General features: G+C 45.0%; 1 protein-coding gene across 2 annotated transcripts; it reads right to left on the bottom strand.

Annotated features, from left to right (window-relative positions):
• Positions 1-2,326: 2,326 nt before the first annotated feature.
• On the bottom strand, positions 2,327-24,452 carry PRDM1 (PR/SET domain 1). Of its 2 annotated transcripts, XM_041478119.1 has the most exons (7): positions 24,330-24,452; positions 22,604-22,852; positions 15,950-16,069; positions 12,631-12,883; positions 3,746-4,854; positions 3,316-3,444; positions 2,327-2,902 (listed from the first exon to the last, which is right to left on the bottom strand). In XM_041478119.1, exons 2-7 carry the CDS (start codon positions 22,784-22,786, stop codon positions 2,327-2,329), a joined length of 2,370 nt encoding a protein of 789 aa, XP_041334053.1. In that variant the 5' UTR covers positions 22,787-22,852; positions 24,330-24,452. The 2 variants fall into 2 exon arrangements, with proteins under 2 accessions (XP_041334053.1, XP_041334052.1); XM_041478118.1 differs by lacking the exon at positions 24,330-24,452 and having other exon boundaries at positions 22,604-22,885.
• Positions 24,453-26,382: the final 1,930 nt, after the last annotated feature.

Here is a 26,382-nt window from a genome sequence, read left to right as displayed (position 1 = left end):
AATTTTGTATCAAATACAAGAAAGCACTACAGGCAATAATAGGAAAAGTGTGTGTCCAGTGACAGAGTAGTGATACTTTGGTTTATCCTACAATTAAGTACTATATTTATGAACTATTGCTACATTTAAAAGATGTCAGCCTCACAATTTGCAGGAGTGGAAATGTAATGAACTGGAGTCCTTCAAAAGCTGTGTTTAGAAACTTGTATTTCAGGATTGTTTGTTTTTTAACAGAAGGCATTAAAATGAAGTTTGCTGGAAAAAAAAGACCACCTAATCCTGAACTGTTGAGGTGGACTTCTAAAAATTTTTTTAAGAACATAACCAGACAGAAAGGGATATATGGAGGGGAGGTGTGTAATAATGCTACTTATGTTCATGTGAGTTGACTGTGCAGCTTGTTAGTGGCAGGGCACAACGAGACAAGGGCCTTGTCCCACCTGACTTCCATCCTGCCCTTACTGTGATTTGTGACCACATCACGCACGGGTCGTATTTGGCTTCTTTTCAAGTTCTTTCAGTTAAATTTTCTGGCTGTCTGTTGACTGACCATCAGCCTCCTTCCCCCCCAGTGCAGACTGCCAGGAGAGCAGGGGACTGAAGGAAACCCTGGCCTGCAAACCAGGTAATTCCCACCAAATTCACTGAGATGCCACACGTGGATGCATGATGATGTCATTCACGTGTTTGCGAGTTCCAACTTCGCCTTCAGCTGTGCGTGTGTATTTGCAAGTGATAAATGCCTTGGTACAACCTTCTGGATTTGAGGTCATTGGTTATTTGCAAAACTGGGATAACATTTGATTTTCACACTTAGATGAAAAATAGGTTTTATTACATGGTTTGGCTCACAACTTAAGTGGTATAAATATATATACATATACATATATCGTATAGTGGTATAAATATATCTATAAATATACATGTATTCTTTGCTACACCTCAAACATCACCATATCATCTTTGGGCTTAGCAAAACAAAAAGATAAAAGGACGTGCATTCTATCTTTCCCTGTGCACATTTTGGTTTCTTCTCTAAAGTAGCAAAGCATTTAGGTAAAACAGCATTGTCTGCACCACTGGACACAAGCACTGAGGTAATTGTTGTTCAACAACTTTGCAATGCCCTTTTCTTCTTTAATTAAATTAACCACAAAATGTACAAACACAAATACTGAGAAAAATCTGAGTCGTACAAGAAGGAAGAAAAAAAATTTATGTGCCAGGAAAGGACTTTGATCCCCACTTCTACCCAGGCAAAGTGGGAGAGAAAAATACAAGTAAAACTGAACCCCTTCTTACTCAGGGAATCTGACCATCTTTTTTTTTTTTTTTTTTTTTTTTTATCCCTGGAAGGCTCTGGCCAAAAAAAACCCAAAATAAAACAAAAATCAAAAGAAAAAAATCTGTCCAAACCCCCCTTTTAGGCAGAAAAATATTTGTGTCTTTGCTTTTAAACTGCTTTTGGAAACAAAAGAATGTGAGATTTCATTTTGGAAAAGTCAATTTAAGCTCATGTGTTCCTTTGGTCTTAAAGTTACATGATAATGTGTGGGGCTGGAACCGTGTTCTAAAAACCTGTGGTATTGTCCATGGCAGGTCCGTGTTTCCTGTGCCACATCTGTTCCAGGGAGAGCTGCAGGTAGAAGAATCTTTCTCCTCCCCACAGAGAGGCAGGAGAAAAAGTTTCTTCCCTGCTTGCTGCTACTCTGGGTTGTTGGTTTGCTATTTTTTTTTTCTCCTTTTCAATTCCCAGTGGGGTGATTTGCTCATGAAAGTACACAGCATTTTTTTTCAAACCAACAGATCTAGGATTCTGTATGTCACATGTCCAACTTTGGCAATATGAAAAACCACATTTGTTTAAAAGACATTGGTACATAAAAGACATTTACTGAAACCCTAATCTTAGGTTCTTAAAACAGATGTGCAGAAAAAAAATATCTACAAAGAATGGCCATAAAACAAAAAATAAAAACATTTAAAGTAAAAATTACAATGAATTTTTCCAGTCATTGTAAACATTTTCCTAATTATTGCTTTTAGAATGATTAATTGCATAATAAATTATGAAGTACTATCATTGAAAAAATAATTATGGATAGATGATTGTCTCTTAGTAACTGGCGAGGCAATGCAGAGTCCTTTGCCCCTTTTTATGCCCTGAGAAAACAGTAACTTTGGAGTTCCTTCTTTCAGCTGGAGAGCTAGGGAAACTACTGTAAGCCAAGATTGCTTTGCAGCATTGAAACTATGTACAAGCATCTGCTACAGGCACCCTGACTTGCCAAGTCATAAATAAAAAAAATCACTTTGCCAAAAAGTCTTAAGGGTCCATTGGTTCAATTGTTTCTTGCTTGACCTTTACAGGTAACAGAGGTAGTGGGTGACCGTGAGGCAACTTCATAACTGACATATCTGACGACTCGTAAAGGTTGCATCCTGAGGAGATAAGCCCATTTCCCAGGTTCCTCTGCAGAGAGACTTTCAGGTTAGCTCCTTCCATTTCCCTCCTGAGCACGGTCAGTATATCCTTCTCCACGATCGATGTTAAGTCGATATTGTCCTCCACTTCTTCCAGCTTGTCAGCATTGTCACTGATGTCGAACTTCTCAATCTCCTCGTTGATCCGGTTCAGGTCCTCCATGGAGTGGCCGGAGGCCGGGGCGACGGGACAGTAGCCCTTCAGGTGGACCTGGAGGCTGCAGAGGTGAATGTAGCTCTTGTGGCAGTGGATGCATTTATGGGGGCGTTCCCGGGTGTGGAGACGTTTGTGCAGCTTCAGGTGCACAAACTGGGTGAATTTGGCTGGGCAGAGCTTGCACTGGTAAGGCTTCTCTCCAGAGTGGAGCCGCAGGTGGGTTTTGAGATTGCTGGTGCTGCTGAACCGCTTGTGACAAACCTAATGTGGGGGGTGGCAGAGAAACAGCGAATGAGTGGGAGGCGATTTTATGGTTTAAATTACAGACACTTAGGAGGAGATGGCAGGATGAAGCAGCAGCTTTCTATATCTTCACACTTTCTCACAAAGGGAAAAAAATCCCCACCTTTTTTATTTAAACATTGCTGAATGTCATTTTGGGTGTGGCTGATGGCAAAACTGTATCAGGCAGGTGTTGCTCTGGCAGGCTGCAGGCAATCGTGCTGTCTCACAGACGCTGCTGCACCAGGGCTGGGCCAGGCTGTGGTGAAGATTCCAGCCCTGAGCAGCCAAGGGTTTGTCCCTCAGCCCTCCCTGCACACTGTAGCGGATGTGCAAAACCCTGCCGTCCCTTCAGCCTCCGAAGGATTCACCTCTCTCTCTGTGTTACATACCTGACACTCGTGGGGCTTTTCTCCCGTGTGTACCAGATAGTGCTTCTGGAGGTGAGCCAGCTGCGTGAAGCCCTTATTGCAAGTCTGGCATTTAAATGGTCTCTCTCCACTGTGTACTCGGAGGTGCACCTAGGGAGAGACAAAGCAATTAACAATTTGCAGTTTCCAGTACTACAATAAAAGTGCTTTCAGATGTTTCCTAAAGGCAGCGGAAGAGTCCCATTGCCAAAATACAATGTTATCTAGTTAATTAGGTGGCGTCAGTATTAAAGCACACAACCAGGCTTTCTTGCTGGGGGATGCTGTATTAAGCCCAGACACATAAACAGCCTAACAAGCAAGGGAGGCCTGACCCTGCTTTTCCTCGAAAACCTACAGGGAGAAATCTGAGCCTTCAAAGAAGGCTCCTGTCTTACCCTCCACTGCCTACCTTCAGATTGGAGAGCTGGCCAAAGGTCTTGGAGCAAACATTGCATTCGTACTTGATCTTCCCATTCTGCTTTTTCAGTGGGTATGGGAGGGTTTTGTAACCAGTCACATTCCTCTTACTTTTAATGAGATTCATGGCTTCTTCACCGCCGGTGGCAGCCAACACCACTGAGGTAGGTTTAGGTTGCATTATGTGTTCCGAACTGGCTGCTGTACCAGCGGTGGGGGACCCACTGGTAGGGCTGCATGGCTTGTCCTTCATGCTGGCAGCAGCGCCCGTGATAGAGAAGGCACTGTTGGGTGCTGGTATGAGGAAGTCTCTCGGATGATCAGGCTGCAGCAGTCGACGGCCTCCTTCACTGGGCAATGAGCTGGGGAGCGTGGTGGGGTTGAGCATGTGGTGGGAAAGGCTACCTCCACTGAGCAGGTTGCCGTAAAGAGGGTACATCCTTGGGAAGAGATTGAAATTGTTGATGCCATTGATATTGTTCAAAGCGCTCAGGTTATTACAGCTCATATTGAATGGAGGTAACAGGAATTTGGGGTAATGGGGGTTATAGGATGGTAGAAAGGCAGGTGAGAGGTGGCCAGGGGGTGCATATCCAGGATAAGACCCCAATCCTTCTGAGCCATATGATCCATTCAAGTAAGAGTATGGCTCTCTGTGCTCTTGGGAAGTAGGTGCCAGAGGCGAAACTGTGACCCCCGGACTACTGTGAGGGCTTGAACTTTTTAAACTTTGGTCTGGGCTGCTCCTCCCGGAAGGACTTGGTGTAGTAGATGCCTGGATGGGCGAGTGAGTAATGTAACTGGGTCTGTCCATGCCATATGCTAAGGAAGCTTTCAGATAGTCTTCAGGAATGTGAGGTCGGATCGGGTAGACAACTCGAGGGAAGAAACACCTCTCTGGGCTATAGTTCTTACGTAAATCATCCAAGTCTTTTTCTGGAGTAACTGGTGAAATGTTGGTCTGAAAGAAGTCTTTTCCCTTAGGAGGATTGGATTCCATTTTCAGGATTTCTTTCACACTGTGCTCCTTCTTTGGGATGCTTTTCTGATAAAGCTCATCTTTATCAGCGCTGTGCTGCTTTGGATTAACGTGGGTTTGTGCTGAAATACAAAGACAAGATAACGATTATTTAGATATGTCACTGGCGTTATCTCTTTTCAAAACAGAATCTAACCCCTACAAGTTTAGTGGGAAGGAAGGGCTACTCTCAGAGAGGAGCAATCATTCAGCTTGCCACAAAACTAATGGTTGTGTGAAGAAATGCCTGCTGGTATTAAGTGTTAATAAAAAGCATTGCTAATTTAAGGGATACCAACCAGTACATAGAGATCTGGATGATGATGCATTTGCAGAGTGCCAGCCTCCACTCTGCAAACTGATTTCACCTTTCTTCCCCCTTAAATTTGCCTAGCTTTGCTGTTGAATGTCTCTTTAAGCAGTATTTCTAATAAATGCGGTAATGAGCATTTGTTCACAATACAGGTTTAACTGAAGGACTTTGCAGAGTACAAGCTCCCAGAAATGTTCCTCAGTAAAATAACAAGGCATGACAAATCGGGTTTTGCCAAACCGCAGCAGTCACTTCACCAGCCAGTTCAATTACTTACAGTACCAAAAAAACCATGGCTGGCTAGGATGAAAGCCTTCTTCAAAGAGAAGGTATTCTCCATCAGTAAACAGATCATTACTCATTAAATATACTGCTTAGGAACATCTACAACAAAGCAGACTATTTACTGCAGATTTCTGTGGCATTCAGTCTATGCAAAACTCCTCTGCTTACAGCTGTATTTTATAAAAAAATGCTGAAGCAAAGTAAAAGAAAGCAAGACTGGTTGGCTCCAGCTTAAGTTGAAATTTGCTCTAAAAAAAAAAAAAAAAAAAAAAAGGAAAAGAAATATGTATTTAGAAGGAAATAGAAGCTAGCATATATTCATCTCAGTTCAGCACATACTCTATTTTTTGTATTCAAAGACCTTGCTGTCTGGACACAATACAATCTTGACAGCTCACTGAAAGATGACTTATTTCATTAGAAAAAGTAGAAAAACAAATCTGCCTTTATCTTTTTTACATAATCTTGATTACTTGTAAGATATTTTATTATAGGGGGAAAGACTAGAAGAAGGTTTCATAATTATAGTTAGTTAGTTCAAGGCTTTCCATCAGCAGGTACAAGCCAACACCAGTAGGTATGTGACTCAAGAACACTGCAGTCCTTTAGAAACATTTCTGCTCCCATGACTGACTGTTCTTACTTCACTATCTAAGGTGAGAAACAGTTATTTCTGATTTTTGGAGGATCATCTGAACCAAGTGAGGAACGTGAGAACAGGCAATGACCACGCCGCTTTCAACACAGATTCTTTGCTTCACTATTCACTACCCTGATGGAATCTATCATTTGGCAACATTACCCTATAAGGCAAAGAAAGCCATTTATTAAACATATCCAAGAAAACAGCTGCTTGCACAGCGTGCTCCTGCTTACAGCAACCCACTTTACAGTAGCATCCTTTTTGAAATGGCATTAGACAAGTAATAAGAAAATTTAGTTTGAGATTTTTGAGTAGTTTGTATATTTTCAAGCTCCAATTAAATGCAAATGAACACAGTTAAGTTAAATTAAAATATTTATGATAAAACTTAAAAGTGTTGTGCAGCAAGCATATGCACACATAAGCACACAGAAAGCTTCCCAATTACTTCTCTTAGTGTCCAAAGTTTAATGCAGAGCTGTATGAAAAATAAAGTAATAACATGTTGTGTTTTCTGGTTTTAAAAAACATCTACTTTCTTTGGTAATTTTGTCTGTACTCCTGGACTGGTAACTCACTTTCTGAATGTCAGCCAGATTTTGGGGCATAGCATAGAGGTCCTACTAGGTTCAAGAAGCTCCACAATGGCACTGTGAATAATATTATCTGTATCTTCTTATCAGCTGCCTTTCACCACAGCAGTGTTTCAGAGCAAACATTCCTGGTGACGCTATCAGCATCGGGAAGTATCAAGACCAGGCAGTATTGAAAACTGGACAGGGGGGTGGGAGGCAGGACTTGTGAAGCCTTGCAGCAGGAAAAATAAATAAATACCACCTTATCAGGCCCATATCAGTTTCTCAGTGGGGTCTGTCAAGCAGGAAGTTCAAATTGACACTTTTCTCTTTTAAAGAAAAAACCCAGGGGGAGGGGAAGAGGAAGGAGAAATGCTGGTGGTACTGGAAAAGTGACAGAGAAACTGGGGCCTCTTCAGCTGGAGAAACAGCTCCCACTGTCACAAGGTTAAACATGAGGGTGGGGATAGGGTACGTGCCTTATGTGCAGGAGCAAGCCCAGGAGTGACAGAAAGGAAGCTCATGCAGAGATCGTAACTTTCTCTGTGCAACAATCCCATGCTCTCTCCTGACTGACTAAAGATAATTGTTTCTTTCATCCCTTCTGAATTTTCCTGGTAAAGCTGTCCCTCTTACTAATTTCCACGTGCAGACAGAAGTTGTGATATTTAAAGATATTTTTTCAAGTCTAACTGTGACAGCTCTCTTTAGTTTGCAAGCTATCTTTGGTCCATAAATCCCCTCTTGGCTTTTTCCCTTATTACCTGAGCACAAGGGACACTTGGGAACACCAGAGAGATCAAAACATAAACAAGTGTGTCAGCACTGTGTAAAATAAGAGAAGGTAACATCCGGGGCCAAGGAGAGGTTCTTAAGTTTTATACTGAAGGTGGATTTAAACCAGGGCTGAAATTGATTGAGAGGTTTACAACCTTTCTTGTTGCTCTTAAAGGAGCCATACTTCAAAGTTAAAGAGATAGATTTCTTATAAATGGATTTTTAAAAAAACTTATGATCTTAGATTCAAATTTTTACCAATCAGAATGTCTCCCATTCATTGTTGAAATGCATTTCTCCCCCCCACCCCCATATACACACACATATATATATATATACAGTAAATATAGGCACATACTCTTCCAAGATCTGTCTAGTTTCTGTGGTCAGAGGGACACACAGAAAAGAGATTCATGACAAAACACGAATGGTGCAGCTGCATTTTTAAATTACTGATCTGGGGGCGGGGGGGGGGAGAGAAAGGAAAAAAAACCCCAGACGTGCCTCTTGAGGATCCTGATCCACTTCTAACTGAGGTCAAAAGATTATTTGCTCAGATCTGAGATTAGTGCATGCAAGAGGAAAAGGGACAAAACTCCTGTTACATTTAAGTATTGATAAAACTTGGTTGAAGGAGCTGCCTGAAGTCACTCCAGTGTGGGTGTTCCAGCTACAGACTGCTGCAGAGCTATAGACTTTGCTCTTGGTTCTTGTGCTCTGAGAAACATTTCATAAAAACAATGATCTGTTCTTTTCTAAAAACTTGAAAAACGGTTGTAGGCAGACAGTAATTGCAACAGTAATTTCAGGAGTGAGATGGTACTGAACACTTCGAGTGGTAGAGCTTAATTATGCCGATTCACATTTTCAATCTAAATTAAGCACCTCTTTTGCTAGTAGAAAGAGAACCTCGAAGTTGTGAAGCGGGCAAAACAAAGACTGTTTCCACTCAAAATGAGAACAGAGACCAACATTCAGAAGTACAAAATTTGATCATCTGTTTTCTAAATGTGTCCATGGCAGTGTGACATGCCTTTGAAAACCTTTTGCTCAGAGAAGGTCTTTCTGGGAGCCTTCAAATAATTTTCAATATTAAGACAACTTCAGTCCCCAAATTCTGATTTTGTGAGGACAACTTCTCATATCATTTAAAAATAATTTTCCTGAGCCCTTTTGAACATTCCAGGAGGCATTTTTTTAAGCAAGTGCAGATGTTTCCTCTCAACCCAAACAGAAAAGCTTCAAAACCAGAAAGTGAAACTGCCCATAAACAAAAGGGAAAGCGAGTGACAGGGCTGAGCTAACGGCCAGCATGTCAGGGCCAGCAGGAAGAAGAGAAGAATAAATCGCATTTAAGAAAAAAGCATTAAAAAGTTAATCTTCATAGAACCAGAAACACTTTAAATTCATGTCTTGTTAAACCTGTTAATGAAACAAAAAGATTGCCAAATATTTTGTAAATATGCAAATTATCTTCCCCCAGCTTGAACTTTTTTTCTGAAGCTTGACCAAAAGATGTCACCTGCCTGTACTTGACTGAGGAGACAAACATGACATGAGCAGCAGGAAGTTGCATCATATGATTGCAATATATGAACATTATTATCAAATAGCCATGTCCTGAGTCAATGCAATTGTTTGGATTTTGTTGGGTTTTTCTTGTTTGGTTTTGGTTTGGTTTTTTTTTAACTGTTACCCTCTCCACCCCTCCATCCTAAAATAATCCTCCCATGCTGAGGTAAGAATGAAATTCTAAACCATTTGGAACCGCCAAAGCAAATTTCCTCAGTGTTTGCTAAATAAAACATCACAGACTAAAAGACAATCTGAAGGAGCAGTTGAATGAGGTTAGGCACATTTAACAAATTACTGAAAATTTATTTTTAGCAGAATACAGAAATTTTGTGCCACCATACTTAAAACTATTTACTGGACAATGGCACCATCTGAAGGTGACATCTCAAATCTTGACAGAAAACATGAGAGGCCTCAAAACAGGCAGGAAGGGAATGACATTTGAGTTTCCAACACTGGGATAATGTGGAGTCTTGCCTCTACCACTATTGTGCAACTCCTTGCAGGCACTTCAACATCCATTTGAAGTTACGTAGCTCCACTCGGAGCTAATCATGGCTGTGAAGGTAGGTGTGTGCTCCAGCGTCTGAAGGACTGGGTCAAAGGCCCCAATTCAGGAAAACACAGAGGACAGGGTTAAACCCACAACTAAGTACATGCCTAATTGCTGTCTTGCATCTGGATGCTTTCCTTCTGCGGCACAAATGAGCTAATGCTGGGGAAGTTACCTTTAATTTGAAAGTTTGCTGTTACACTGGCAAGTAGATGTTACATGTGGGTGTGTAAATACATTTATGCTCTAAAGTGGTAGTTCTCTCATTTTTGAGGCCACTAATTACAGGAAATAAAGCCAGAGAAATTCCCTGATACATTTTTCCCCGGAGGCCCATCCTGCTCTGGTGCTTAAAGAGGAACTAAGGTGCTGAACTCTAAGGCTGTGATCCCCAAACCCTTGAGGCACTTAAAGCAGCTGCCTATATTTTAAGTTGGCAAGACTGGAAGGTCTCTGTAGGTGTGTGTCCCAGGTGGCCTCTCCTGTGCTGGGCAGCCAGCCAAGGTACGACTCTTCCAAAGCCTCCCACGGGCACCAGTGTGCACTGCACACCCAAGGCACAGTGAAGGAAGAGATCTGGGTGCACCACACCATGGCCACTGGCTGCCTCCTGCCCACACCAGCGTGTATCCCATGGGAGGAGGCCCTGACTTCAGCTTGCCTCTTGGGACCCGGACCCCAACTTTCTCTCCCTCCTCCTCAGCGGGTGCCAAAACCAGCAGCCACAGGCTGGGAGAGGTGGTGATGCACCCCTGCTCTTCTGAGGGAAGCCATACCACTTTAAACACCAAATTATTAGGAATCCATTTGGCTGGAGAGGGCTTTCCTGACTTCCTAGCAGGTTGGGGGTGGGGGCCTGGGGGAGGGGGTCCCCTCAAGCAAGGCTGTGTTCAGATGTCCTGCCAGGCCAAAGCCCCACATCTGTAGCAGATACAGGGTGCCAGAGAACTGGGGACAAACTCCTGCACTTTACTCATGGATGAATGCAGTGCCAGGGTACCTCGGACAGCCTTTGTGACAGAGAGAGGCTGGAGAGGCAGCACGATGCTCTCTAATTTTAGATTTAACTAGTGGCCTGGGAGAAAGGAGCAGAAGAAAGCTAAACAGTGCTGGTATTCACAGCAAACTCATCTGGTTCCAGTACTAATGCTGGAAAAACCACCCCTGTTTGCACCATTGCTACAGGGACTTGGGCAAATAAAGACCTTTGGGAGACTTTTGGATTTTTCTTCCACACATTTCAAAAGGCTAACTTTAGAAAACCTCAATCCTTATGGTACCTGTAGGGTTTTTGGCCCATCTGCAGGCTTCAGGCCTGAATGTGTTGCTTACAAGAATGAGGGGAGAAGGAAAACAAAAATGTGAGAAGTTTTTCTCATTTTCTGAACTGCTACTTTCTTTAAGTGGAAGGAGCTAACATAAAATTTCTAAATTGTTTAAACGTAATTATCTTAAAAACTAGAAGAATGTCTATTTCAAACTCAGCAGCTGGAAATACTGCAAATATTAAGGCTGAACTGCAAAATTGTGGCTCAGGTTCCCATTTCTTTAAATCCTTATACTGAGCATACTACTTTTACTAAAATCAGTTCTTCTGCCATGTCCAGACATCCCTAGTTTTGACCTGATTAAGTTACTATTGGACACAGTAAGAAACACTTTACAAATACATTAATTGCTACTTCTGCAAGGAAGCCTAAGCTGCCAGCAGATGCAGGAAACTGAACCTGTGTTTGTGTATCCTCCTAGCTAGTGACCAAATGTGCCTGACTAGATTTTAGCAAACTCCTCATCCACCAGAGCCCTGCATGCTGTTGTCTCATCTCACCTGAAGCTCCCACTGAAAAGCCAACAGCTCATTATATCAGGAAATAAAACTGCACAGGGAGTGGTGAAATGACATATGTGCAAAGATGACAGAATCAGTGAGATAGTTTCTGAACAGAGAATATAGCTGCATAAGACATTCCCTCCCTCTTTTCCCTCTGTCATTAGGAGACAACAAGTTTTCTTCTATTAATTTGTAGGGAAAGACAAAAAGCTAAGGCAAAGGTGCCACCCACAGAGTATAGCTGTACTTTTGATTAATCTGAATGTGTGATGTAAGTTTTCTAATATGGGATGACAGTACTAATGATCCCCAAGTAACACTGATATTTTATAACCCATTCCTTGTTGCCACAGAACCGTAAATAGTTCTTTTTATTTAAAAAAAAAAAAAAACAAAAAAAAAAAAAAAAAAAAACCCCAAAAAACTGCTTGCAGTTTTTCCTTCAAGTTTCAGTGTAGTCACTGGCAGAAGGACAAAAGAATACTCTGCTTTAATAGCAGCAGCAGGGGAAGTAGCCTAAGAGTCCACTGAGAAGTCAGCAATAATCTTTTCTTCTCTAGAAGGGGCTCTGGGTGAGGTGTCAGGCAGTGATTAAGCGAGAAGTAAAGCACCAAGGCTGGAAATAATCAGAAACCGCAGAGGAACACAACCTCCTGGAAACCCCTCTTCCCTCTGCTACCAGTGCTATTATTTTTGAACAGAAAATGAAAGCTGCAATAAAAAGTCAAGAAATGGGGACAAAGTACACTGAGCTTAAAACACAAGTAACCAGATGAGAAGACCACAGGAGGTTTGCTCACATCAGATAAGTAAGGGAAGATGCAAGGCTCAAAGTGCATTATGCAGTAAACACATATTTTGTCAGACACCTAGACAGAGCCATGGCACGTTGCCACTTCCTGCTGCAGTGAGGGCAGCCCTTTGGGAGCATGAGTGGACAGCCTTCAGTACATGCTACCAAAGCAGACTTTTGCTCAACACACTGTGAGATCTGAAATTGCAAAGTTTGAGAGTGAACCAACAGCTATGGTTAGGAAGACAGAGGTCAGGTTGTCTGTCCAGAATTTCACCAGATAAGACTCAGATTGTAAACAAACAACTACTCAGATTTTATAATCTCTTTCCCTTTGAACAGGCACAGGGAACTCATTCTCTTGTGTTGGATTTTTTAATTCCCCTTTTCCACTCCAAGCTACCTCCTGTGACACAACAGATGATGCAGCTGTGTAATTATACAACTTATTATTAGATCATATAGACAGAAGAGACATTACTAGCATTCCTTGTTTATACTGTAATCCACTTACTGAGGTTCATCATTGTCAGCTCTCTGGAGGGGGGATAGTGCAGCCTCTCTGCAAAGTCTCGGCAGTACCACACAAGCAGCTCTTGGTTGGCAGGGATGGGCTTGATGGTATAGAAGTAGATGTTCATTCCATTCTGACAAGCAGCCAAGTTCTGCTCCTGAACAGAGTAGCCAGGGTTTACATAACGCATCCAGTTGCTCTTGTCCTCGTTAAATCCATCAATGAAGTGGTGAAGTTCACCGCTTGAATAGATCTGGAACAGAGAGGAAGTGCTTATGAATATATATATACATATATATATAGGCACAATATGTAATATGTAGGCACAGAGTCCAGAGGGGAAAAGTGATAAGCTCCCTTTTTTTTTTTTTTTTCTTAAGATGAGCATATATTATTGAAGTAAGAGTTCAAGCTGTGTTCCTGCCTTTCCAACAATGACATCCTCTGAGTTAAGAAGCTTTTTAAAGGCAAGTCCACAGTCACCTTTTCCATTTAATCTTAGCCTGTGTCTCTGCTAGCTTCGGAAAGCAAGACCCAAAATCTGAAATGCAGAGTACTCTCTCTGTGTGAACAGTCTACCTTAGAGTCCTTTTCCTGGTGCTCTGATCAACAAGTGGGTGATGCTGATGACGGCAGGTCTGAGTGCATGCTTGCATTAATGCTTTGAGTCACCTGTGTATAAGACTGACTGGCTGTGCTATGTCAGAGTTCTTCTCGCCTCTTTCTATGGCCTCTGTACTTGCAGTTTCCTACCACCTCCACCCAAAGGTTTAAACTATGCAAACATTCTCCACCCCCCAGAGTCCTAAAGCAACACTTGCTCATAGTTGAACTGTAACCCTTTTGTAGGAAGGCTGGGCGAGGCAAAGATGAAATTCACCTGCCATAACTGAAGGAAGACTTGACAAGGGGTTAGCCCATGAGATGTCACTTTTCCTACCAAGGGACATGTTCTGACTTGTCCACAGAGGGGCAAGAAAGCATGAGTCTGAAAACTGCTCAGCGGTTTCAGGGGAAAGAAGTTCCCATCACTGACAGAAGCTACTGTTTCTTGAAATATAAGAGAATTATTTTAAAAAAGAAAAAAATTCAAGAGAAATCCAGGAAACATGCCTTTAAAAACACACTGCTTACTGTCAAGGGGAACTAGCTCCATGCTGGATGAAATGGGGTTCCTGGTTTTCTGAAAACAGATGACCAGGCAAAAGCCAGACCTTGAAGTGGGAGCAGCTTGTACCAGCAACGCACCTCGCTGAGCAGGAAATGCTTTTCCAAAGGGGAGACAGAGCTTATCTCGGGGAGAAAACGCCGCACGGGGTGCTCCTGCCCGTGTGCCCTCAGCACTGTCTCTCGCAGCTCCCGGGCCGGGCAGCGCCCTCCGGCCGGCCGGGACCCTGCTGCGCTCCCCGGAGCCCGGCGGGCAGAGAGGGCAGGCGGCCTGGCCCTTTAACGCGGGCCGTAAACACCAGAATCACTTTCTTTAAGAGTAACTTCCTGTAAACTGAGAAGGGGGAAATACATGTGGCCTCATCAAAGCAGCTTGCGAGAGATTTTGCGGTGTGTTTGTTATGAGAAAATGGAAGGGAGCCGGGCGAGTTGTTGCTGCATCAAGAGGAGCCTTCGGGTTTCTCTGCTCACCCCGGCTCGCAAACTTCCAGGAACGCGGGGCTCTGGCGCTTGGCGCCTGCCACCACCACTGCCCAAACCAGCCCTCCACCGCTCCCACGTCAGGGCCACGGCTCCGCGTCCCCGGCAGAGGCAGCCCCCAGCTCCCACCTATTCTGGGGAAGGCGCGCCCAGATGTGCTGAGTCACGGCGCGGTTCCCAGAAATGACGCGGGCCCGGGCGGCCCCGCTCCCCTGGCGCGGGCAGCGTCCCCGGGCGCCCCGCAGATGTTCCCGCTCCTGCCAGCGAGCCCAGGATGCCTTTAGTAACATGTGGGAAGTTATCTCCCACAATTTCCTTTGCATATGCAAGCCTGTGTCAGACCCCTAGGAAGGAATTAATTTTCAGTGCAGCAGTCTGCCTTGAACGAATCAAGAGATTATAACACGGAATTTAATGATGCTTAGATGGCTCCTAGCATATTATTTCTGAGGATCCCTCCACATTAAGTCTTAAAATCACATCATAGGAATGATGTCATCTTTCTCACTGCAATGTAGGAATGAAGCCCTGCAAGATGGCTATCAGCCCTTTTTCCCTGTGTCAGCCTCCCAGTCTCTTCCTAGACTGGACACAAGCTCCCAAAAAGTTCAGGAAAAAGAAACATTTTGTGGCCTTCTTAATGTGAAAACAGTTGTCTGCTCTGTAAAAACACTCATGCAAATAACTGCCTGTGCAATGCTGTATTATATCGTACAAAGAAGATCTGAGAAAACCAAAATGATTCAATTAGGTAGGAAGAAAGGGGTGTGGGGAATGCTGGTGCATGCCCTGGGTTTCACCTGGATATGAGGTTGGGATATTACTAAGGCAGGCAGGCACCTGAGCGCAGAGGCTTGGACACAGTCCCAAATCCACGGATTTAGACACAACCTACATGGCTAGAAGGCAGCAAAACAAATCCATGGAATGAGATGGGGCTGAAGGAATGTTCTCTAACAATTAATAATGTGTCTGTGAGGAAAATGAGGATTATGTCAACTGATAAACTGGAAGCATATTCCACAGCACAGACTGCCCACGCCAAAACATATTGGCTGCTGCTTTCTTCCAGCTTATACTATGGAGCACAAATTAGGCACCACCTCTGGTGTTTGTCTGTTTTCCCCTTTGCTAAGATCCATGAGCTGCTCTTTTAACAATTCTGAGGAGAAACATTTATTAATTGAATGATACATGCTGAAGACTACCACCACTGTTTTATAGCAGCTCTATACAAGAAGCAGGAAAAAATGTCAGAAAATGTATCATAATTCCAGAGTGAAAGTTTATGCAGTACTTTAACAGCATCTTCATGGTGGGAAGAATCAAGGACGTGATACTTGCATAAATCAGAATGACTTTCTGTTGTGAAGAAATGCAAAATAACCTGCCCTTACAGCAAGCAGCAGAACTATTTCTTTACAGAATCAGCACCGATACATTTTGGAAGAATGAGCCGGGAAGGGCTGTGCTCTCTCCACCCACAGAGTCCCTACATCCAAGACAGCCAGGCTTTTACTTGGCTTAATTCACCCACTGGCCCTGTTTGTGCCGGGCCACATAGAGAAGCTGTCCCCTGCATCACACAGCAGGAAGTGGCCCAGCTTCTCAGCCATACTCATTTAGTGATCTGCTCACTGCAACAACGTGGGGCTGTTTTTTTCCTACTTACCCGCCAAAAGTATTTTCTGTTTGCATTCTTGGGAACCGTATCACTGGTATAGATCTCTCCTACCAGGGGTCCAAAGCGTGTTCCTTTTGGGATGTACTCTTTGCTTATCACTCCAGTGACCTACAAGAAGAGCAGCACGGGATCAGTCCGTTGCCAATAGAAAATGAAAAGCATCCCTCTTTTCCCCTGTTCCCCAAATGTAACGAGGTAAAGCAAACAATGCAAGAAATTTTTTGTGACAGGTCAGCAAAACAGAAATGAATAAATGGACAATCATGTTGGTTACAATATGAACAGTTTTGTTAGGTCCTGGCATTTTCCTAAGACATATGGAAGCTAATGATGAAATACCACCTTAAAAATATGCTTTTTGGAAATACATTTACAAGAAGAAATAGTAAGCAAAATGTACACAGACTGTCAAATATCTTCAGAAGTTATTTTTCCTATCAAAGGCAACCCCTAGAAGTCTAGTTCCAGCAAACAAAAATATGCAATATCTATCAATCACTTCACTGCTCGAGAGCTTGCTTTTCTAATAAGTTAGGAACTGGAATGACTGCTCTTCCAGATCAAAATGAAACCACCCTCCACCCCCCTCCATTCTTTGGTCTATACCCGCCCTGATAGCTACAAGGAGAACACAAAAAAAAAAAAGACAACCTTCAGTTCTCTTACCAGCATACAGTGGCATACAAAACAGAACATAAAATGGCTCTGGGACATATACTCACAGGTCACTTTCTTGTACAAAAAGGAATCATCAGTTCCAGTAATATAAATTAAGTGGGTTTGATTGAAAAAGGTGTAAGGATTTTGAAGAAAATGCTCCACTGTGCTAGGTCTAAGAAATGTATTCTGGTTGTTCAGCTTCCTTCTTGACAGTAATTATACCAAAAAAAGTCACTGACCACAAATCAGGAAGCAATTCATCATTATTCAGAAGAACGTGCCTTGGAGTAACCCTTTGCAAAACACTGCTGAGTTATTGGTTTTGTCTCTCTGTTCCTCACCAATCTTCTTAAATTTAATGTATCTAAACAATGTTAGAAAACTAACAATTTTGTAAACCAAAAACCCCAAGCCTTTGCAAGATTGATTTTGCTGCTCAGCCAGCAGAAAAAAAAAAAAAAAAGAAGGTAAAAAGCCTATTAATTTGGTATTAAAACCAAATATATTATAAACTCTTATAGCAAAATGTATTGGACATCTTTCCACTTGTCTTGCCACACATCTTGCCACTTGTCTTTTTGCTCGCCAGGATTTCAGAAGGCAGGAACACAAGAAGTAGTTGAGGAAGGCTGAGAGCTGGGATTACTGCTGTCTGTACCCCACAAGGAATCAATGTCCTTACAAAAGCAGATTAGCACGCATCAGACCCTACAGACAGCTCACTTCAGTGAGCTTTTCTATTTCTTTTAACAGTCCTCAGCAAAGGGTGGTAAAAACCCTGGACTGTATGTAGACAGCACTTCACAAATTAGCTAAGCCTTCTGATTTACTCATGCTACATTTTCTTACATTGTTTGATCCTTAATGTGTAAGTGAGCGGCTGACAGAAAAATCCTTGCTTGTGTACTGGTCAAGATTAAAAATCCCAGTAAAAAATGAACACCTAGCATAATTTCCTGTTAAATGTCAAAATAAAGGGGCCAATTAACAGCCATGGATTCAAGGAATCACCTGGAATCAGATTGCTGGGTGTTCGTGGTGGCTGTTTGTACTCGTTTGCATTTTAACATGTGTTTTCAGCACACTACAAAGAGAAAAAATTAAAACATCAACAGCAGAGGTAGTTAAATGCTCCATTGATCTGTGCATCTGGACTGAAGAGAGAGAAGAGGGACTTCCAGAAATTTTCTTACACCTACCATATGCTGAAACAAGCTCAGTGGCTCAGTTTTATTTTTGTCTTGCTTGTACATGTCTCATACAGAGCTGAAAAAGGCAGATGTTCTTCTCATTTTCCCTATATATCTTAATTTACATTCATCTGCCCTCTCAAGAAAAGTTCACAACCAAGCTACAAGCATACCCTACTAGTTTTACTGCATGATAGCTTGAGATTTTTCATGGTTTTAAAAATATCTTGGCCTTAATTAAAACGACTTTAATGAAATTCTCAGAATCTCTAGAAATCACTCCTTGAACTAGTCAACTTGAAACACTCTCTGACACAGCACATACTTTTTGATATCCACCTTATAGACAGCGTTTGTGTTCAGCTGTGCCAGGAGAGAAGCAAAGATGATTTCTCAGCCTGTACCCATCAGAATTTGGCAGAAAAGGTTCTGCACATCTGCGTGTGCCAACGCTGAAGTTTTGCTAAACCAGGCTATAAAGCCGTCCGGATGACTTTTAGCTGACGGTGGCTCTCAGGTCAGCAATTCTCGGCCTCCACTGTTCCCGCACAAGCTCAGCTGCTGGGATCATGAGGGGCACCCTCCAGGAGAAGGCCGCCGGCAGTGCCAAGGCAGCCTGGCTCCAGGCAGCCCCCCTGCCGCAGCCAGAAGGGGCTCCTGCCCCGCCGCAGCTCGGCGGGTGCGCCTTAAGAAGAGGCCAGGAAGCAGGGAGCTGCCGAGGGCTGGCAGGCAGGACAGCGGCGCAGCGCCGGGTCCGGAGCCGGGGCTGAGCGTGCCCCGGGCTGCCGGAGGGCCGTGCCGGAGCGGCACTTCGGAGCTGCGTCCGCCAGGTGTCCTCCAGCGCTCCGCTCCGCTCAGCGGCGGGGAGCCCTTCCCGGGAGCCGCGGGGAGCCGGGCGCGGGCGCTCCCCAGAAGCGGAGCCCTTCTGCCGCCGCCGCCCGGGCGCTGCCTGCGGGGCCCGCACCGCTCCGCACGGCAGCCACGGGCTGCTTCCCCACTAGTTCCTCTCCACAGGCGCTTACCCCTTCTCCCTTCAAAGCTCCCAGCACTGCGCCGCATCCCTGCTCTCTGTAGAGCAGCACTTCCAGCAGGAAGGTGCAGCCCGGCGTCAGCCGGAGCCCGCTGCCCGAGCGGGCCGGCTGCGAGCGGCGCCCGGGCGCGCCGGCGGGGACAGCGCGGCCGCCGGCGGCCCGGCCCGGCCCGGCGCGGGGAGCCCGGGGCCGGCGGCAGCCCGGGACCGCGGCCCTGGAACTGACCAGGGTCCTAATGCGGCGCCGGGGGCCCGCCTGGCCCGCTCAGCACATCCCGACCTGCCCGCGGCCCCCGGGCGTGAGGCGGCTCGGCTCCGGTCCCAAATCTGATCTGAGATGGCGCTTTGGAATATCAGCGCTCCTGCATCTTTGTTTGGGGAGAGGGCACTGAAGTAAAACAACGACTCCTGCTAATTCTGCAAGGGGACGGTATTTTGCAATAGGACCACTAAACTGCTTTAAAAAACCAAAACACCGAACAAACTTATTGGCTTCATTGAAACAGCAATATTCTCCACATGCAAACAGGGCAGACTGTCATGTGTCCTGAATTAACACTGATTTTAATTTCTTTTTAGCTACTAGTTCTATAGTTATGTATTTTTTACCCCTTTGTTCAGTGACCAATTTTCTAAAAGTTATGCCACAAAATAGAATGCCTTTCAGATGGCTTCCTCGGCAACCACATAAAAAATAAATAAAAGCAATAGGGGAGAGCAAGTGTCTGAGGTCAGTGAGGCACAGTTCATAACAGCTCAAAATCACTGCTTTCACCAAAATCACTGATTCAGGGTCTGTCTCTAAGAAATGGCCTTATCAGAGATATGCAACAGTAATGGGTGGTTTGCTATGTTTTCCTCTGTCAAAGCTCACACACCAGGATGAGATACCAGTAATATTCAAGATAGCAGAGTAACTGTCATTTTATATCCAGAAGGGATGTTTGGGCTTTAAGCACCGAGACCAAAGGGAAGATTATTGAAAAAAATATTTTTAAATGTCTGTATGAAAAGATCATTCACATATGGCCTTCCAGAGCATAATCCCAACACCACATTTCATCATTTTTTTGACAATTTCCAAAACTGGGGGAAAGGATAAATAATTCACGCATGGAAATAAATAAATGACTTCATGTAAATCTAACAGCCTAAAATGTTATGAGCAGTAGTAATTCATTTTTCAAAATGCTGACACATTCTGTGAATTCACAGCAAAAAATGTGTTCTTCAGAAAAGTCCCTGATCAAGATCCAAGAATAAACAAGAGTATGATGACGTGTCATGGGCTTCCTTGCAAATTGCATAAACCTTTAAAGAAGAGCTCCACAAAGCATGCAAGGAGAAGATATAGAAAAAGCAGCCCTCCCCAAACAGCAGCGGCCGTACTTCCTCCCTCCTAAGCAGGCACGCAGTACTTTTCCTGCTCCAGCCAGAGATACAATACTAATCGTGACAGAGCTAGGATTTAATGATCTAATCATGACAGTATCAGCATTTCACAAGCGATATATTTTATATGTTTTTTGACAATAAACTGACTCAGCATTTTAAACTGTCGACCAGATGAAGCCATAGCTTTCCCCAAAGTTAACAATGAAGACAGCTCACATCTGAAACCCACTGGCAAACACGCACGTATGCATCCCTCGAAGTCTTACCTCATCCTTTTGCAAGTGAAAAAAACCCACTCTCCTGAGCTGTCAGGACTCTAGTGGTTTTCCATGAGGTCAAAACCAGAATCAGGCTCCCTCACTGACCCACAAACACCAACACGCAAAAGCAACACATGTACCCAGTCCTGACCTCACTAAACAAAATCGAACTTGGAAGGCAGACAGAAGAAAAATACAATGTTTCATGTCAGAAGTTCCTAGCACACAAGCAGATTATGCCATTTACAACTACTTCACCCTGTGGATGAGTAGCAAATGAGACCTGTCTGTACATTCTCCAGAATGTAGCCTTCACAGAAGATGGGCAACAGAGCACATCATATCAGCCCTTCCCTTCAGAGCTACCTTAAAGATAGCCAGGGTTTAAAAGCTCCTATTGCTCCTTACGGTAGGTGCAATTCAGCACAAATGAAAGACCAGGGGAAGCTTTGGAGAACAAAAGGAGGATGTCCTATATTCAGACTCCCACTAGCAGGGAGCTGCACGGGTCACATTTTACAAGAAAGAACCAGCAATCTTTCAACAACTTCCCTCTCCCCCCACCTCTTATACAGAGATTGCAGCAATCCTCCTGATTCACTGACCTGCGCCAGGGAATAAGGAAATTACACCTTGGTGTTTCCAAACACAATGTTGGGAATTTTGAAAGCTCTCTGGATGTCTCCAGCCACAGCAGCAGGGGCAGAGAGAGCAAGCAGCCTCAGCAGCCAATCAGTCATCAGCCGGCAGCCAAGGACCGACCCGAGCTGTCACACTGTAAGCTCTTCCTTCAGTCAAGAAATCCTCATGTATCCCACGGCAGAGTCTCATCTTTATTTCCCTCTTCACACCAAACTAAGACCTATCTAGCAATGCAATAACACAAAACCAGGTTTCACACTTTTTTTTCTGGAGCATGACCTTTCTCTGCCAAAGTTCTGCAGGGCAGGGCAGGGCAAGGCAGATGGGAAGAGAAGAGTGATTTTAAGGAGAATTTAGCTTTAACCTCTTACCAAATGTACTTGGCACTCTATTAGGCACTGCCAAGCTAAATTCCATGGTGTCAACACCCTTCAGCTGGGGGTCTGGCCCTATTTCTGTACACAGGATTAAACAAGTACCTGCTCTGGAAGGAAATATTTGATAGGCATGGATGAGTGTACCTCTTCTTTTCAGCTCTGTGGTCAGTATGTTTAGCCCAAGCAGAAGCACAGGTAATAGTTGCTATACCACAAGTCTCAGCACAGGGAGAAATGAAGGGTTGTCCCCTGGGTTGTTACGCTACCGAACATCACACCTAGCTATAATAGCTACTCTATACGAAGGAGTAAACACAAAACCAAATTGCTCATCCAGGCTTGTTTCTTTCCAGCCCTTCTGAAACAACAACAAAGAATGTACCCACTCCAGGGACAAGGATGGAACAGACTCGCACGGCTAGCTACCGGTGAAGATACTGTCCCAGATAAACAAAAGTTAATTTAAGCTACGACCAGACTTCTGTCAAGCTTGCTACAGTTCTACCATTACTTCCTTAACCAACATGCCAGAGTTTTTAAGAATTTAGGAAGTTGGGAATACAACAAGCTTACGAAAAGAATAAAGCAATTTCATAACTAAAAGGAAAACAAAAAGAAATAATTAAACACATTTCCAGGAATTTGATTTTTTTTTTCCCTTTACTTTTTTAAAGCTATTTATTGGACAACCGAGGCACTTTAATCTCTGAGCCAGAGGCAATGAATGGTCCTGGCAAACAGCAGCCTAGAAATTGGCACAAAGAACTACCCCACAGTTTAAATATGCTTATTCAGATGCTGTTCAAATTGTGTGAAAATTTAACTGTTTGCGAATTGGTACAGAACCAGTTTCAGGGATAGGTTGGCTTCAATTTTCAGTGAAAATATTACACAACAGATGACCAGCACACAGTTTCTTAAAAGAGTTATTAGGGTCGCATATTAAAGGCCAGCGGGCAGCATTTGTTGTTGTTGGTAGGGTGTGTGTGTGTATGCTAAAGAATCAAAGACAGGGTGAGCACACGCTTTCCAAAGCGCTGTGATTTGGCTTGTCTGACTCCAGCCTTCCCCAGAGCACTGCCGCTTACCTCTTTGCAGTTAGATGCATATTTGAAAGTCAAGTTCCTTGGCAAGGAAGCCTCTGCCTGAGTTAGGGTGCCTCCATCGGCACTGGGATCCAGCGGATGATCATTTACAATATATGTGCACTTCTCTTCAAAATCAGCCTCTGTCCACAGAGTCATGTCAGCATCCTCCATGTCCATTTTCATTGTCCACTCTCTCCCTTTCACCAGATTCTTGAAACTCACAGCGTCCGAGCTACACTGTGTAGCAGCCTGGAAAAAAAGAAAACAGCCTTTAATCCTCATTGTCCTTCAGTGTTGTGGTTTCCGTTGATACAGTGTGACTAATACAGTAGTCTGTGACACTTTAAAAGCGTATGCAGGATAGTTGGTACAGTTGAGTAATAGCCAAAAAGCAGTGTAAACGAAGCTGGTCTGACTGAAGCAGCACTTTAAAATGCCAGCCTCGGTAGTAATGAGGGAACAAAAACAAAGAGGAGAAAATCCCTAGGCTGTGACAACCACTTTACCTTTTTCAGACCCTTTCCTTAATGCTTCAGAGAGAAAATAATATTCCGTGCTGAAGAAAATGTGGGGTCATGGCCGTGAGACCACTTAGTCGCCTGTGGAAAAGCTGCCTCAGAAAAGTGTCACACAAACAAGGAGAGGAAGAGGAAAGGAACTGCTGTCTGCGTCTGAATGAAGCTAAAAATGGAAAGCGCATGTTGGAAGAGCGGAACCCAGCCTTGCCTCTTCCAAATGGGGAAGCCTGAACTTTCCCACCGGCTTTCAACACACACCGCCTCCTCCTGACGTCCCCTTATCCTTTGGCATGGAAGGCTGAGAAAGCCGACATCCTGCCAGCATCACTGTAGCAGCAGCAGCCCTGCAAAGCACTGCAACATGTTCCTGGGAGTCAAACCAGAAAAGGACCAGGGGAAATAAATAAAATAAATATTTTTTTAAAAAGTTATTCTATCCCTTTTGATTTTGATGGTACCTCCTGGAATTAGTATCCCAAAGCAGTGGACATGAGCCTAGCAGAATAGTTTCAGCAAGTCCTTCAGCCCCTCTGTCTGTTCAGGACAGAAGCACTGTTATCTAACCTATCCTCGAACACGTATTAGGGTCGGGCTCTTTCCATGGGCTCATGAGGAACCAAAATCTGTGCCTACACCGGTAGCTGAGAACAATGCTCAATCCGGCGTAAAATCCCTTCATTTTTCCTTTTTGGATGCGCAGCTACTATGAAATTCACACCCCTCCTCCGGGAAAAACGAAACACGAAGACTGAAAGCGCACGATCTTCCGAGAAAGAGGTTAAGGGCTGACTGACTGCGGGTTCGGGGGAGACCCCCGGCGACCCCCGGGACCGGCCCCCCGGGAGGCACAGCCGGGCCGCCCGAAGAGGCTGAGGCGGGGGTCACGGCAATACACAGCTCCCCCGCGGCCGCCGCCGCCTCCGGACCAGCCCCGTGCCCCGTGCTGACCGCGGTCGAGGCGAGCAGTGAGACAGTGCCGGACCCTCGGCGCTGGAGGGGAAGAGGGGATGAACACCGAAACTCGGGCCAGGGGTATGACAGCTGCGCAGCGGAGCGAAAGGGTTAATGCCGATCACAGGAGCGCTCCCGATCCGGGAGAGGCGACGAGGAAACTTTTGCTCCGTCCCGCGGGCGCCGGGACGGGCGAGAAGCAGGAGCCGGGGAGGTGGAGACGGGGGTGAAAGAGGGGACGGCATCGCGCTCCTTACCGGGGCAGAGTCCGCGCGCGTTTCCACACCGAAGCCCACCGGCGGCGGCAAACCTGGCTCATTTCTACAGAGTAAACATTTCTCCTTCCTTCCAGCGGCCGGGTCCCCGGGAGACTGACTCACACCTCCAGCCGCCGCTCCCCTCCCGCTCCTCCCTCCCCCGGCTGTCACAGGTGCTGCTGCTCTTGCCGCTGGGGAACGCTGGGGGGCCGCCTGCCACAGCGGCGCGCTCCGCTGGCCCCGGCCCGCCCGCCCGCGCTCACGCCGCGGCCCCTCCCTCCCTCCCTCCGCCGGCCCCTCTCACAGCACGGGAGGTGGGGCCCTACCTGCGGACCCTGCCCCGCCCAGCCCACCCGCGTTGGTTTTTTTACATCACTGTTATTATTTCATTTTTTTCCCCCCTTCCTTTCGGCCCCGTGCGTCAGCTGGGAGAGCCGCGGCGCTGCCCCGCCGCCTGGATCTGCCGGGTGGGCGGGCACCGCGGCGTTTCGCGGAGAGCGCACCTGAGGCAGCTTTTACTAGAAATCTGTTTTCCGTGCTATTTTTGAGCTCCGGAGTTTAACACGTGCCCGCTTTCATTCTTGCGCAGTTTGACTTGGTAGAACTTTACAAAAAAATACCAACTAAAATTAATTTACTAGTTTACTGATTAAAACTCTATTCAAAGTGCTTGCTCCCAAACCTCAGCAATTATAGTGCTTTACTTGAGATGACAAATTTGAGAGATTTCAGTTTTGATTTTATCCCTTTCCAGAGTCTCTAATCAGTGCCTGTAAGAGGAACTGGGGAAAACATTTGTGTTTCTTCCCTTAAACAAAACCTTCCCCCTTTCCCTTGGTAACAGCAGGGAAGCTCACAGCAGCAGGATGCGGCACGCAGCGTTTCCGAACCCATTGCCCCTTTCGCAGCGCGGTAAGAAAACGAACACGGGTCTTGCACGGGACGATGTGCGAGCGGCCATCCAGGAGCACACTGCTGGGGGAAGGAGGGTTGGTAGAGCAATCAAGAGATCCCGGCACCCAATTTTTTTTCCTCCGATCCAAGTCAGCATGCTGGCTGAAGGAAGGACATCCTGTGATGATGGCATACAATGTCCTGTTTGTTTATTATTAAGAGCATTCCTGCTTCTCATTACAAAACAACCAGATGCCTTACTTCCTTCAGTGGTCCTGTCTCTTCAGCAAGGCGTCCTCGGGCTCAGAGGAACGGTGATGCACAATTCCATTTATAGCCATCCACAGCCCAGTACAAATGCTAACTGCTTCACTGTGAGGCAACTCTACTACTTCTTCTCACATGTCTGCAAGCATATTTCTCGTCACTTGCCTGGCACTTTACGCGGCAGCTAGTTTCACATTCTTCTTCTAAACATACATGCACTTATGTTCTAGGATGATCTCCGTGTATTTCTTCACAGGAGAAAGGGAGAAGGGGAGGGGGCAGGAAGCAGGTTTATGCAGTCGGGTGCCTGTCTGTCTCTCTGACAGGCGTACACAAACCCCTTTCCCTTAACCTGCTCCTCCTCCCACTGATAAAAAGACGTGTGGAAAGGATTACTTGCCATTTTGGGCCTGCGATGCTGAGAATAGCATATCTGTGTAAAGACCTTCCGTGTGTGCGCTAACGCGGCAGGGCTCGTGGCAGCAGACCTAAGTAGGGCAACTGCTCGCAAGTGAGTGTCCTGGCTTAACTGCCACCACAGCGTAATTCCACAGGAGAGGTGGCCCGAGCACTGGGGCCGAAGGATATAAATGTAATTGGATATACCCTGTAAAACCGAGGCACATCCAAAATGAGGTCTAGGAAGGCTCTGAAGTAGGAAGAACCATTCATTAAAGGAGAGAAATCCGGCCTACTTGATTGGGTTAATTAACTGATGCTGAGTCACACTGCATAGAACAGAAAAACAATGTAGTCATACTGAAGGTGATTATTTTACCGAAAAATAGTCTCACTCTGAGAGGCAGCTGTTTCAGAGCTTTTCACTTCCCTGTTAGCTTGCAAGAAAAACAAAAAAAGGCGGGGGGGGGGGGGGTGGGGGGGAGACAAGAAA

The sequence above is a fragment of the Pyrgilauda ruficollis genome, unplaced genomic scaffold (genome assembly GCF_017590135.1).
Source record: "Pyrgilauda ruficollis isolate IOZ18807 unplaced genomic scaffold, ASM1759013v1 scaffold43, whole genome shotgun sequence".
Taxonomy (NCBI): Eukaryota; Metazoa; Chordata; class Aves; order Passeriformes; family Passeridae; genus Pyrgilauda; species Pyrgilauda ruficollis.
Note: the sequence above shows the minus strand (reverse complement) of the source record. Positions and strands in the feature narration are given on the sequence as shown.